The sequence below is a fragment of the Pleurodeles waltl genome, chromosome 4_1 (genome assembly GCF_031143425.1).
Source record: "Pleurodeles waltl isolate 20211129_DDA chromosome 4_1, aPleWal1.hap1.20221129, whole genome shotgun sequence".
Taxonomy (NCBI): Eukaryota; Metazoa; Chordata; class Amphibia; order Caudata; family Salamandridae; genus Pleurodeles; species Pleurodeles waltl.
In genome coordinates, this window is record NC_090442.1 from 784,680,438 (window position 1) to 784,693,790 (window position 13,353).

The window sequence follows — 13,353 nt, forward strand, 5'->3', positions numbered from 1 at the left end:
TTTTAGGTGCTATTTCTTTGAAGCGTCATTTAGTAAAATGTATTGATGCCTGCTAGTATTTCCCAAAAAATATTACTAATGTAAAATCAGTGTAACCACTTTCAACAAGATTATGGGAAGCATGAAAATAAACAACCACTGGCAAAGCCAACCAATCCGACATTTGTTGTGAGTCTTTTGGTTTCATCAATGAGTGGCTTGTTTTGACATGGCTTTTGTAACCGTTTATTGTTGTGGGAGCTGCCAATCCCTCACCACTATAACGAACACTGGCAAAAAGCAAAAAAAAAAATGTTATCTCAAAAAGCATATGGCGTAACAAAGGCCCCACAGCCCCTCCGGTGCAGGGAGCCCCCTTAGCACAGCACCTGCCCTGAGTGAGTCTGGAGGGGGGCCCCCCACCACATTCTTTGCAGGGGGACCCCCTCTAGTTTCATTACGCCACTGATTGCGATAGTAGTTCCTGGCACTGAACAAAACTACTTTCTGTGCCAATATGCTCCTTGTGGAAGAGAAGAATGCAGTCACTCACAGTAAAACCAACCAACAGATAGAGAGAGAAATAGAAGTCTAATAAAAACAAAGGCCCTCATTTCAACCTTGGCGTTTGGATGAGGCCAACCGCCAACGCTGAACCGCCAGTCGGCCACACATGCGCCATGCATTTGGACAGAGTTTCCGCCCGCCGGCCCAGCGGGGATGTCGGCTGTAACATTGCAGCCGGCTCCTAGTGGAGCCAGTGGCAATGTGGTGGTGCGGTGGGTGCAGCAGCACCCATCGCACTTTTCACTGTCTGCCAGGCAGACAGTAAAAATCGCGACGGGGCTGTGTCTAGGGGCCCCTGCACTGCCCATGCCAAGTGAATGGGCAGTGCAGGGGCCCCCAGGGGCCCCACGACTCCCCTTACTGCCAGCCTTTCCATGGCGGTATCTACCGCCATGGAAAGGCTGGTGGTGAGGGGAGTCAAAATTCCAAGGGCAGCGCTGCCCTAGCGGATTCTGACCACTGGGACATCCATGGCAGTAAACTGCTGGTCCCGGCGGTGTGACCGCGGCGCTACCGCCGCAGTCATAATATGGCGATTGGTACCGCCAGCCTGTTGGCGGTATGAGCGCCACTTTAACCCTACAGGTCGGCGGCCGCCAGGGTTGTAATGAGGCCCAAAATGTTTTGGTTAATGACAGACCTAATTAGGGACCCAATTCTTAATGAAAGTCACAAAGGTTCACCCATGGTTTATATCTTTGAATAAGGGGCTTTCGTGAATTCACAAGAACTTACAGAAATAGAACAGGAAATATTAGTGAACAGTATTTTAGCACAAGCAAATATGCGTGTGTAGATTTGCTCATGTGAAAATCTATTGGGCGTTACAAGTTCACATTCCCTCCAGCCACTTTTTTCCAACCCTGGAAGAACTTCTACTTCTGACCTTGTCAGGAGTAAATTTCCAACCTTTGTAGGTATGGGAAAAGATTAGAGAAGAGCTGCTGAAAATCCTTAATCATGCACGTTAGTAGGTTTGCAGGCCTTCCAGCCCTGGAACTATTGCTTACTTCTTCCTCCAGACCCAGTATGTAGATCTGTGAAAGGTCGCAAAATAAGGATATTGCTATAGTAGGGATTGAAACTGGAAGTATTTAGGCCCTACTATAGTAGTAGCCCTGGCATAATCAGAGAGGCTATCATCGGAGCTCTTACATAATGAGATGGCTGCCATAATTTGTCGCAGTACATGGCACCAAAGGGACAAGTAGATTACAGTACAGGACAAGTAGAGTTAAGAAGCAATCTGTCCCACGGACAAGTAAATATTTTATTAAATTCCACACCCCTGGTATTAATTGTGAAACTGAAATCTGGTCACAAAACATTAATACTTTACATGCTAGAAACATGTAGTGGCAACCCATTAGCAAATATGAGTGAGCCCCCAAAGGACCCATTCTCCTTTGTGAATGTTGACAGAAAGATGGGCATTTATAATAATGGACACACCTGTCACATGCACTTCTGCTTGTCTCAGAAGAAAACAATTATCTCCTTACATAAGCAGCAAAAAAGGCCTTTGATCAAATATGTAGGGTAATCAGGTTGAGCGGTGAGTACCCAGGCAGGGACACCGCCACCAGATTCAAAAGATGTGGACGCCCCTGATGAGTTTTCAAGCTCTACAGCACAAGCTAACTCAGCCCAAGCAAGGCATTCAAGGTGCCTAGCTCTCAAATGTCACCACATCCCAGTGGTACTCATGCAATACTACTTGTTCCAGCTACCCCCACTGAACTCTTTTTTTTGCATATCTTACAAATGATATACAAGGCCTCAAGTGACAAAATTGTCAGACCATGGACTTGCTGAGGTGGATGACAGCAGGAACAGGAGTAAGGTTCTCATCTAAATCAGATGATGACATTCTAATCACAGGAAATCAGCAAAGTCAGAGAGGTAACCAAAAAGGATAATCACAGAAAAACCCAATAGGCAAATGATTCAGGAAGGAAGAAATTTTTCTTTGCTAAATAAAGACAACCATATGAATCAATAACAGTCCTTCCTTGGGTTGTCTTTCCTTTCCCGGGTGTCTTACGAGAGGCCTGCGAGATCGTAAAAAATAAAGAACTTTCTTATTATCTCATATGCAACAATACATCAAATGATTTTCTACTTCAAACAACACTTCTCATGTCTTAATTTCTTCTGAACTGCAAAAATAAAGTGTTATGAACTTAATTCCAAATGTATGATCTTGCAAGCAAATCACAAGAGCCAAACAGGAAGTACAGCCCCCCCTCGTGGTCCACCCAGGGGACTGTGTGTTTGACTTCTACGATCGCCTTGCGAGAGACGTGAATTTGTAATCCAAATAATTAATACATTATACATACTGTACTGACTTTATTATTAAAGATTAGCATTTATTAATAACTGACCAGATGATAAAGAACTCTGTACAACAGATTAGAACAAAATGCATACCTCTGCAATTTTGCGAGCCTTCCACAAGAGCAAACACACCTTAGATATAGATATACATAGTGAAAACACATCCTTAACAGCATATGAAAAAGCAATCAGTGTCTTATTGAAATGTGAATTTGATGTTTATCTAAGGATACATGCAAAGACTATGCAAACTATGTTAGGAATATTTCTGTATATGTGAGTTACAAAAACTAAGAAGCTGAACATTCTCAGTGAAAACATTGTTGGGGTAGTTACTGTCTATGTATTTAAAAAATATATATATGTATATATATATATGTATATATATTATTCAAAAGCCTTAGCAATTCACTGAAAACAAAAAAGGATAAAGTTAATTCTATAGTTAGGTGAAATTTCTCAGTGGCAATGTTAACATTCTGAAAATGTTTAAGTTTGCAAAAGTTCTGGTCTCCAGAAACAGTGTTTCTGTAAAGGTTTTCAACTGGACTCAATGATTTCACATTTGTGCTGTTGTGTTGTATGTGCTTTACGTCTTTCTGTTTTCATTATGTATGAGTGCAGGGTGAGTGTTGTGTTTGTTTGAGTGCAGGGTGAGTGCTGCGCTTCGATGAGTGCAGGGGGAGTGATGTGCCTGTGTGAGTGAAGGATGAGTGGTGTGCTTGTTTGAGTGCAGGGTGAGCTGTGTGCCTGTATGTGTAGGGTGAGTGCTGTGTCTAGGGGCGGCTCCTCCATTAGAGCAGCGGAGCGTCGCTCTGCTAAAATGCCCCTGGAAATGCCCCAGAAACAAAAAACATTTTATTTTTCGTCAACTCGTCCTGAACCGACTGCCAGGCAAGGAGGGGCCTGCTGAGTGGCAGCAGTGGTGGGTTGCCTGTGAACTAATTTAAAAGTGCACATGTCACTTTGGCTGGCCGTCTTGCGATGGCCAGCCTAACATCTGCACTTTTAACATCTAAACCCAGGTGTGTAAGGACAGCTGAGTGGAGAGAAAGCATAGGGCTCCAGTGTCCTCGGAGCGCCGAGAGAGGCTGCTCCTTCCAATCCTTGCACTTCTCCCATGCTAGTTAACAGCATGGAAACAGCGCCAGGATTGGTTAAGTGAGTTAGCTGGGGCCCTGAATGTGACGTGAGGAGGAGAAGAAGAGGGATGGAGCGAGTACTGAGTAACTTTTCTTTTACTTTTTTTTAAAGTATTTTTTTTTACTGCAGCCACCCACCACTCATTTGCCAGTCGTCAGAGTCAAAATAGTAAATGAGCCCTTAGTGGAAATGACCACTAAGGTGTCTGTGGCAGGTCCCCCTGGTGACATGCACACATGGTTCAGTGTTCTTTTCCATACTACCTAAAGTCCCTTTATGAGGTGGGGTGAGAAAACTCAGATGCATCCACAGAACATGCTAAAATATGGTCTTGTAATAGATTTGGGGACTTCGTGTTAGACTGAAATTAGTCGAAGGCTGGACAAGCGCTGGGGAAAGTCATGCAGAACACAGCAGGTGCCAGGTTTGCCTTATTTCACTCCCCAATCTCTAAGTAGATCTGCAGGGGAAATGTTCTCATATAACTTGTCACATGACACCACCTGCTAAAGACTACTCCTAGAAGGTTTAGGTAAATGCGCCTTGCTGGCACTTGGTAGTGTCTCTGATTATGCATCTTTTTACACTGTAACTGGCTGGGAGCCCATGCACAAGAAACATTTTGCTCCCATACAGCTCTTTTATCGGCCATTGTTGATACATTTTTCTGGCAAATCGCAAATACCCGAGCTGAAATGTTGGGAGCTGTGAAAATGAACAGGTGTTTCATGAATCCTTCTCAATGCTTTATCTGAGAATGGACTGATGATATAGCAAATCAGCCCTACAAGAGAGGGTCTTGGAATGAGTTACCCTCATACTTTCCATTGGAATGAGTTACCCTCATACTTTCCCTGGGTAAGATATCACAGAAGACACCTGACCAGAGTATTGTTTTAACAGAGAATGCATGCAGCAATATAAAAGCAAATGTGACACTCAGTGAGGCAATAAAGAATCTAAAGAAAGTTTACAAAATAGAAACATTGGTTTACATTACTTTCCTACATAGCCTGACACTAATTATTAGTAGCTAAAATCATCTGAGAGTTCGATGTGTCTCCCTAGGAAGAATGTCTAGATTTGAGTGAAGTTAGTTTATATTCTAGAAGATTGACACTCTGCCAAAGGCCAGTGATCATTCTCTTAGGAAAGTAATTGTACAACCACAGTTAAGATATCAGTCTTTCGGGATAGGAAGTTTATTTATGCAGGTTAGAAGAACTATCTCTCGAGAAAGAGCCTTTATTAGCCTCAATTAGAGAATAATTCTTCAATGACCAGATTCTTGTTATAGCACATATGGGATACATTTCGTATTATATATGCCATTAACAATGGTTAGTTGATTCAATCTTTCGGAATGGGTTCTTTGTATCTCAAATTAGGGGTACTTTTATTTGGAAAGAGCTTTATGCACCTAAATTAGATGGTCCATCTCCTGGGAAAGGAATAGCGTTGGTTAAGGTGCATGAATGATCATTCCAGATGTTGGGCTGCAAGACTCCTTGTTTAGAATTGAACCACCCTAAATGTCAAACAAACTCAGCTCCCTAATATGAAGCTGGGTGAGTGGAAACCTTTCTTCTGCATTCCTGGCTATTCACAGTACTAGAAATCCTGGAAAGAAAAGCTCATGCAGTGCATCCCCTGGAAGTGTGTCCTTGTGTGGGGAATGTGTTGTTGACAGTATGCGTTGGAACCCTCCTCCCTGCGTTCAGATACTGGAGTAGCAGCTCCCACAGATTAACCTTCACCTCTGTCCTCTGCTCAAGGTTTATACCACCTTAATCCCCTCTGATCAGCATCTGAACAGATTAGCCGCTGGGTGGCTCCTGGGAACTTTTCTCCGTTGCTTAAAGGCTCCTGTGGCTTTTATGCTGGTTTGGAAAGTTGGGAGGCAGGTATCAGGGAGGTGACTGCCAGAGGACGTGGACCTTTTGGACAGCTCCTGGGCAATCACCGGCACCATGGGAAGCACCAGCAGCTCCACGGTGGACGACCTGCAGGCGGTGGAGATCCACCATTGGTACAAGAAATTCATGACAGAGTGTCCCTCGGGGCAGCTGACCCTCCATGAATTCAAGCAATTTTTTGGGCTCCGGGGGCTCAGTGGAGAAGCCAACAGCTACATAGAACAGATGTTCCGGACCTTTGACATGAACAAGGTAAGGCTTGATGCATTTTGGAAAACCCACCTGTGCTCTTCCCCTCATGTCATGAATGTGAATTTGTGCCAACAGTGCTCACCATGTAGGGATATATAGGCCCTTGCTTAGAATGGGGAAAGTAGCAAGTCCCAGAATGGTTAGTGTAGTGTTGTTCGATGGTGGCAGCAGACAGGGCACAGTTACGCCCTTGCTCTACATGTCACGGAGCTTTAGCCCCACTTCACTGTCTGAATGTTGTGTGTTCCTCGCCCACTCTAGGGGTGGTTTGGGTTAGACACCGTTATGCAAAAAAAATGTTTTAAAGTAATCGTTTTTGAGCGAATAGAAGCGTTTATCTCGAACACTGGCGAAGTTGGACGGCGGAAGCAGAAGCAAACTACGTCTTTAGAGGGCATCCGATACTTCCTCGTATTTCAGTCTCTCTGTCACTGTGTCTGTAGGGATCCGCCTCCTTGACTCGGCAGCCATTCCCAGGTTGCCGAAAGAGTTCCCCGGACTGTACTGGTGGTGTAATGCAAAACGATGGGACGCCCCTGCATAAAGATGCGCGGGGCCCTGGACTCCTGTAATTAGTTTATGCCTTAGGCTGACTGTGGGCCCTGGAGGGTGGGCCACGCCCTGCCCCGTTAGGGCTGTAGGGCGCCCTTCACTCTCCAATGTCGCGACTTTGTTCATTGTTGCCGGTGATGTGCTCCGCGTGTACCGCGTCCTGCTGCGCCGGATTAAGTGTATGGCAGACAGTGCTTTAAAAAGAAAAGGGAAGGAACAGAGAGAAACAGCGTCCTTCCAATTAGGCTTGTGGGATTAACGGGTCGAGCTGGTAATCTGGCACTCTGTCCTGAACTCACTGTCTTGAGGTGTTTGCTAAAGGAACAGTGAGGAGGCAGGCTTAAGAAACAACACGTGTACGATCAGTGCTAGACACGCAGCAGCGAGCAGGATATGTTCATGGGGGTTATAATGCACAACTGGCAGATTTCTGGACCTTCCAGGTCTCGGGTGAAGGGGCGTGCCATACCCAGGCCCACATACGTGAGATAGGGTGACCAGATTTTTAAAACCAAACACACAGACATTGTACAAAAATAGAAGGGCTACAATTTTACATCAACAGAGTGCATAGAATGGTGGCGCTGACCAGCACAGGATTACAGAGGAGGCACTAAAAATAAATAAAATGCAATTTTTAAAGCCAGTATCATGCCTATTAATTAAATTGCTTTCTTATAAGACCTGATAAATATCCCTGCTTTGGAAAATATACAAAACGCATGTTGGACCTGGCCCTTACTCCTATTTTTCTGACTCTTTTTTTGTTGGCTCTGTAACGCTCGGCACTTTATCACTGCTGATCAGTGATAAAGTGCATGTGCCCTCTCTAAATTTGATATAATTGGTTTACACCTGATTGATTTATTTAATTTGCCTGTAATTCTCTTGTGCAGTGGTATTCCTTATACCCAGGGCCTATAAATTAAATGCTCCTAGTAGGACTGCATCGCATTTTGTGCCACTCAGAAGTATCCTTGCAAACCTGTCTCAGGCCTGCCACTGCAGGGCCTGCAAGAGCATTTTACTGCCACAGGGACCTTGAATCTAAATTTAATCGCCAGGCCTGGAACTCTTCTGTTACTACATATAGGTCAGCCCTAAGGTAGGCCCTAGCTAGCCCTATGGGCAGGATGCTGTGTGGGTAAGAGGTAGGATATGCGGCTGTTGTGTGGCCTGTCCTAGTAGTGACAAACAGCCTATTTGGTTTCTCACTGCTGTTAGTGCTGCCTGCCTCATACGAGTGCACTGGGAATGCCCTTTCATATAGCTAAGTGATATTTCCTGATCTATGAGGGTTGGCTTAGGCATGTCTGGTATGGTTGGAATGGTAGTGAGAAATGCTGCTTACCAGTGAAGGTGGTTTCTTTATTACCATTGTAGAGATGCCACTTTTTTAGCAAGTGGGAATTTCTCTGTGCTTATAACTCTGGTGCTTTTGCAGCCTGACTCCAATCAACGTCTGGGGTAGAGTGTCAGCCACTTGGTGCATACTTTCCAGACAGTCATCACACAGGAGGGGCTGGGTGTGACAGCAAAGGCATCTGCATACTGATAGTCTTCCTGGGCTGGGGAGAAGTAGGGTCATTCACACCTTACATGTTAATAGGCTGTGTCCTGCCCTCACATAATGGACTGACTACCCCCTACTGATGTTTAGAGACAGGGCTGGGTTGAAAGGGTGTTGTGCTTGACTCGAAAGGACTGCTTTGAAGTTAACCCCTGAACAAAGGCATTTTTGAGTATAAGTACAGGACTCTTGTTCCTGATGGACAGAGCACTTTTGTAGGAAGTTGACTCTGTATATACTATCTCAAAGTGAGAGATAGTGTGCACAGAGTCCAAGGGTTCCCCTTAGAGATTGATGGTGGCAAAACTAGATCATACTAATGCACTATTTTGTGGTAGTGTGGTCAAGCAGTAGGCTTATCAGAGGGTAGTGTTAAGCATTTGTTGTACACACACAGGCAATAAATGGGAACACACACTCAGAGACCTAACTCCAGGCCAATAGATTTTTTATACAGAAAAATATTCTTTCTTAATTTATTTTAGAACCACAAGATTCAGAATTTAGGTAAGTACATAAATTGTAAGGTACTTCACACAGGTAAGTATAGAACATTGATTTGAAACAGTAGTACACACAGTTTTGGTTAAAATGGCAATAAGCTATTTTAAAAGTGGACACAGAGCAAAAATCAACAGTTCCTGGGGGAGGTAAGTATTAGTTAGTTTCTCAGGTAAATAAAGCACTTACAAGTTCAGTCTCCTGGGCATAGGCAGCCCACAGTTGGGGGTTCAAGGCAACCCCAAACCCTCAGCACCAGCAAAACAGGGCCCGTCAGGTGCAGAGGTCAAAGGAGGGCCCAAACAACATAGGCGCCCATGGAGAACAGGTGTGCTCCGGTTCCAATCTACTAGCAGGTAAGTACCTGAATCCTCAGGGAGCAGACCAGGGGGTTTTTGTAGAGCACTAGGGGGGACACACACAGGCACACAAAATACACCCTCAGCGGCACAGAGGCAGCCGGGTGCAGTGTGCAAAGTAGGTGTCAGGTTTGTCGTTGAAAACAATGGAGGGGCTCGGATGTCTCTCTGGCCATGCAGACAGGCAAAGAGGGGTTTCCTGGACCAGCCACTGACTGGGCTTGGATGAGGGCCGCCTGCTGGTCACTCCTGCACTGGTAGGTGGTTCCTCCCGGTCCTGGGGACTGCAGGTGCAGTACTTGGTCCAGATTTGGGTTCCTTTGTTACCAGGTAGTCGCGGTCAGGGGGTGCTTCTAGATCCTCTCTTCAGACGTCGCTGGGGGGGTGCAGGAAGGTCAACTCAGGGTGTCCACGTCGTTGGAGTCACCTGGGAATTCTCTCTGTGGTTTTGGTTGTCCTGAACTCAAGCCGGGGGCGTCGGGTGCACAGTGTGAAGACACACGCTTCTGGCGGGAAGTTGGAGTCTCTTTAAAGTTGCTTTCTTTGCTGTTGTTTCTGGACAGAGCCGCTGTCCTCAGGAGGTTCTTGGTCCTTTAGGTGCAGGTCAGTCTTCTGACTCCTCAGAGGTTGCGGGTCCCGTTGGATGCGTCGCTGTGCAGGTTCTTTGAGTCTGCAGACAGGCCGGTAGGGCTGGGGCCAAGTCAGTTGTTGTCTCCGTCGTCTCTGCGGGGCTTTCAGGTCTGCAGTCCTTCTTTCTTCAGGTGTAGAAATCTGATTTCCTGGGTTCAGGGTTGCCCCTAAATACTCAATTTAGGGGTGTGTTTAGGTCTGGGGGGCAGTAGCCAATGGCTACTGTCCTTCAGGGTGACTACACCCTTTTTGTGCCTCCTCCCTGTGGGGCGGGCTGCACATCCCTAATCCTATTAGGGGGAATCCTCCAAAACAAGATGGAGGATTTCCTAAGGCAGGGGTCACCTCTGTTCAGGACTCCTTAGGGGCTGTCCTGGCTGGAGGGTGACTCCTCCTTGTTTTTCTCATTATCTCCTCCGGACTTGCCGCCAAAAGTGGGGGCTGTGTCTGGGGGCGGGCATCTCCACTAGCTGGAGTGCCCTGGGGCATTGTAACACGAAGCCTGAGCCTTTGAGGCTCACTGCTAGGTGTTACAGTTCCTACAGGGGGAAGGTTGAAGCACCTCCACCCAATGCAGGCTTTGTTTCTGGCCTCAGAGAGCACAAAGGCTCTCACCCCCTGGGGTCAGAAACTCGTCTCAGTGGCAGGCTGGCACAGACCAGTCAGTCCTGCACTGAAGGATTGGGTAAAATACAGGGGGCATCTCTAAGATGCCCTCGGGTGTGCATTTTGTAATAAATCCAGCACTGGCATTAGTGTGGGTTTATTATTCTGAGAAGTTTGATATCAAACTTCCCAATATTCAGTGTAGCCATTATGGAACTGTGGAGTTCGTTTTGGCAAACTCCCAGACCATATACTTAATATGGCTACCCTGCACTTACAATGTCTAAGAATGGACTTAGACACTGTAGGGGCATATTGCTCATGCAGCTATGCCCTCACCTGTGGTATAATGCACCCTGCCTTAGGGCTGTAAGGCCTGCTAGAGGGGTGACCTACCTATGCCACAGGTAGTGGGTTGTGAGCAAGGCACCCTGAGGGGGATGCCATGTCGACTTTGCCTTTTTCCCCTCACCCACACATACAATCTGCACTGGCAGTGTGCATGTGTTAGGGGAGGGGTCCCTTGGGGTGGCACAACACATGCTGCAGCCCTTAGGGACCTTCCCTGGTCTCAGGGCTCTTGGTACCACTGGTACCTTTTACAAGGAACTTATCTGGGTGCCAGAGGTGTGTCAACTGTGGAAACAATGGTACATTTTTAGTGAAAGAACACTGGTGCTGGGGCCTGGTTAGCAGGGTCCTAGCACACTTCTTAGTCAAGTCAGCATCAATATCAGGCAAAAAGTGGGGAGCCATTTTCCTACAACTTTTGAAACTGGGACCGAACCTCTGCCAGAGGGACATTGGACTGCACAAAAGACTCATCTGGACTGCTCTTCTTTTGTTGCCCTGCTGCCTGGTATCTACTGGTGGCACAAAGGAGTCATCTGGATTGCTTTTCTGCTTTTTGCCATGCTGCCAGCCTGTTCCCTAACTCTTTCTCAGTTGAGACACTGATGGACACTGCCTAGACATGCCAGAGGAACCTGTTATGCTGCTAAAAGGAACCGCCATTAGGAATGACCAGCTGATGGGCTGACCGGTGACCTGCTAGATCACCAACTGCTACTTGACTGCCGGGACCCTAATGAGCTGGCCTGCTGCTGTTTCACGCACTGTGCCCCAGCTGTTCTCCAGGGGGCTGGGTAGTGTGCCCCTCCCCTTTTCCCCCATTTCCTACAGTCAGCACGTGAAGAACGCTTAGTTCCTGTTGGCACTGGGAGTGTAAGGAGTGCTCCATTCTGGTTCATTACGGAGCATGAAGAGCGCTCCATTCTCTTTCTTTACAGCGCACGAGGATCACTTTTACTGTAATCCTTGCCAGTTTGGGTGTGAGGAAGTCCCGTGTCACCCTGTGTATGCCTCCCCCACCCCCATGTCGAAGAGGTCCCGAGGATCCATGTACATCGCGTGGGCAAGCACGCTCTTGATAGTGCACCCAGGGCACAGACGGGCCCTCCTTCCTATGTGGAATCATCACCGCAGCCCGAGCCGCACTCTGAGCTCGTCGCCCAAGAAGGGGGAGCTGCCATGCTGCCTTGGGAGGCAACCATGACGCCAATGGAGGGGGCAGCCTCCCAAGGAGCTGCTAGGATCAGGTGGCAGCCGTGCCAAGAATTTGCAGGCTGCCCCTTGTGGAGCAATGCACTTGAGGAGATCGGAGAGGTCTCCCCACATACAGAGAAGGAACTAGCTTTCTTCCTTCTTCCCCAACGCCCCTGCCCCCAGGCACCAGGAGAACTGCGTTTGCATTCCCCTCTGGCCAGCGAAGGCCCATGGGATGGACATGGGAGCCGGGCGTGGTTCTCATTATATCCCTCACAGGATTGGGGGAAGCCTCAACAGAGGCCCGTTCTGCTGAGGGTCACATGCCCTACGTGGCCCCGTGAGAGCAGTGAGGTCACCTCCCTTTTTTGAAAGCACTGCATTGGTCACAATAGGAGCACAGGAGCTCCCGTACTGGACAGGGTGTGTTGTCGTTTGCCACCCCTCGGGTAGAAAGAGCGCAGGAGGCTCTGTACTTTGTGGTGGCTATCCATTTACCGTATACCCCCTGAAAGCAGCGCAGACACGCTGCAGCATTCGAGTAGTAGGTGTTCTTGGTGATCCTTGCAGAAACTGTATCTCACCATTGTACTTCTTTCCTCCTTGTTATGCTGCATTTCTTTATTATTACCTGACTTCTGTTACATGTTGTACTTGCCATATTGGAGTGACGTACATACTTTCAGGGTCTGACTCCTATGCAGGGGAAGGGTGTGCTTATTATGACATGCATTTTTGGTAATAATGATGACCTGACTACTGCTTATGTTGCAGAATACTAGTAACCTATGTGTGTACCTGACCACTGCTTGCTTTCGCACAGTACTAGTAACCTGTGTGATGTTCTGACAACTGCTTGTGTTGCAGGGTATTACTGATACCTGTTGTTTTTGGTCTTAGCAGGGGTTATCTTGGGTGTGTAACTCCCTCGCCCTAACTAGAGTGGTGGTCCCTGCCTGGCTGTGGTGCCTACCCTAGCCAACCAGGAACCTCATGTCTAACAACGAAACATTTGAGTCTTTTCAGTCGACCCTCTCTAAAAACTGGGATAGGAGGTACATTTTCCGAAAACTGCCGGGACAGCTAGTGAAAAACTGGGACGCCTGGTCACCCTAATATGAGAGTTCTCTGTCTAGACACATGGGAATGCTGACACTGTGTCTGTCCTTCACCAGCACACAGCGGGCAGACTCACAGACACTAGAAGGTTAATATGTAAATTGCTTTCGGTACTAAGTCGAGTCACCCAATGAAGGCTCATTGAAAATTTTATGTCAGATAGATAGCAGAGAGTCCGTGTAACACCAGTTACCTGGGAGCTCTTTCTATTACCAGAGGCTGTCCTGTTCGTGGCCTGGTGAACATGATGCTAGGCCTATGGCGCAGGTACTTA

General features: G+C 47.1%; 1 protein-coding gene across 1 annotated transcript in view; it reads left to right on the forward strand.

Annotated features, from left to right (window-relative positions):
* The first annotated feature begins 5,883 nt into the window (after positions 1–5,883).
* Positions 5,884–13,353, forward strand: part of LOC138288170 (guanylyl cyclase-activating protein 1-like) — a 172,239-nt gene continuing 164,769 nt past the window's right edge. The window contains exon 1 of the mRNA XM_069229488.1: positions 5,884–6,197. Within this exon, the coding sequence (XP_069085589.1) occupies positions 6,000–6,197 (198 nt within the window). The 5' untranslated portion in view covers positions 5,884–5,999. The remainder of the gene's footprint in view (positions 6,198–13,353) is intronic.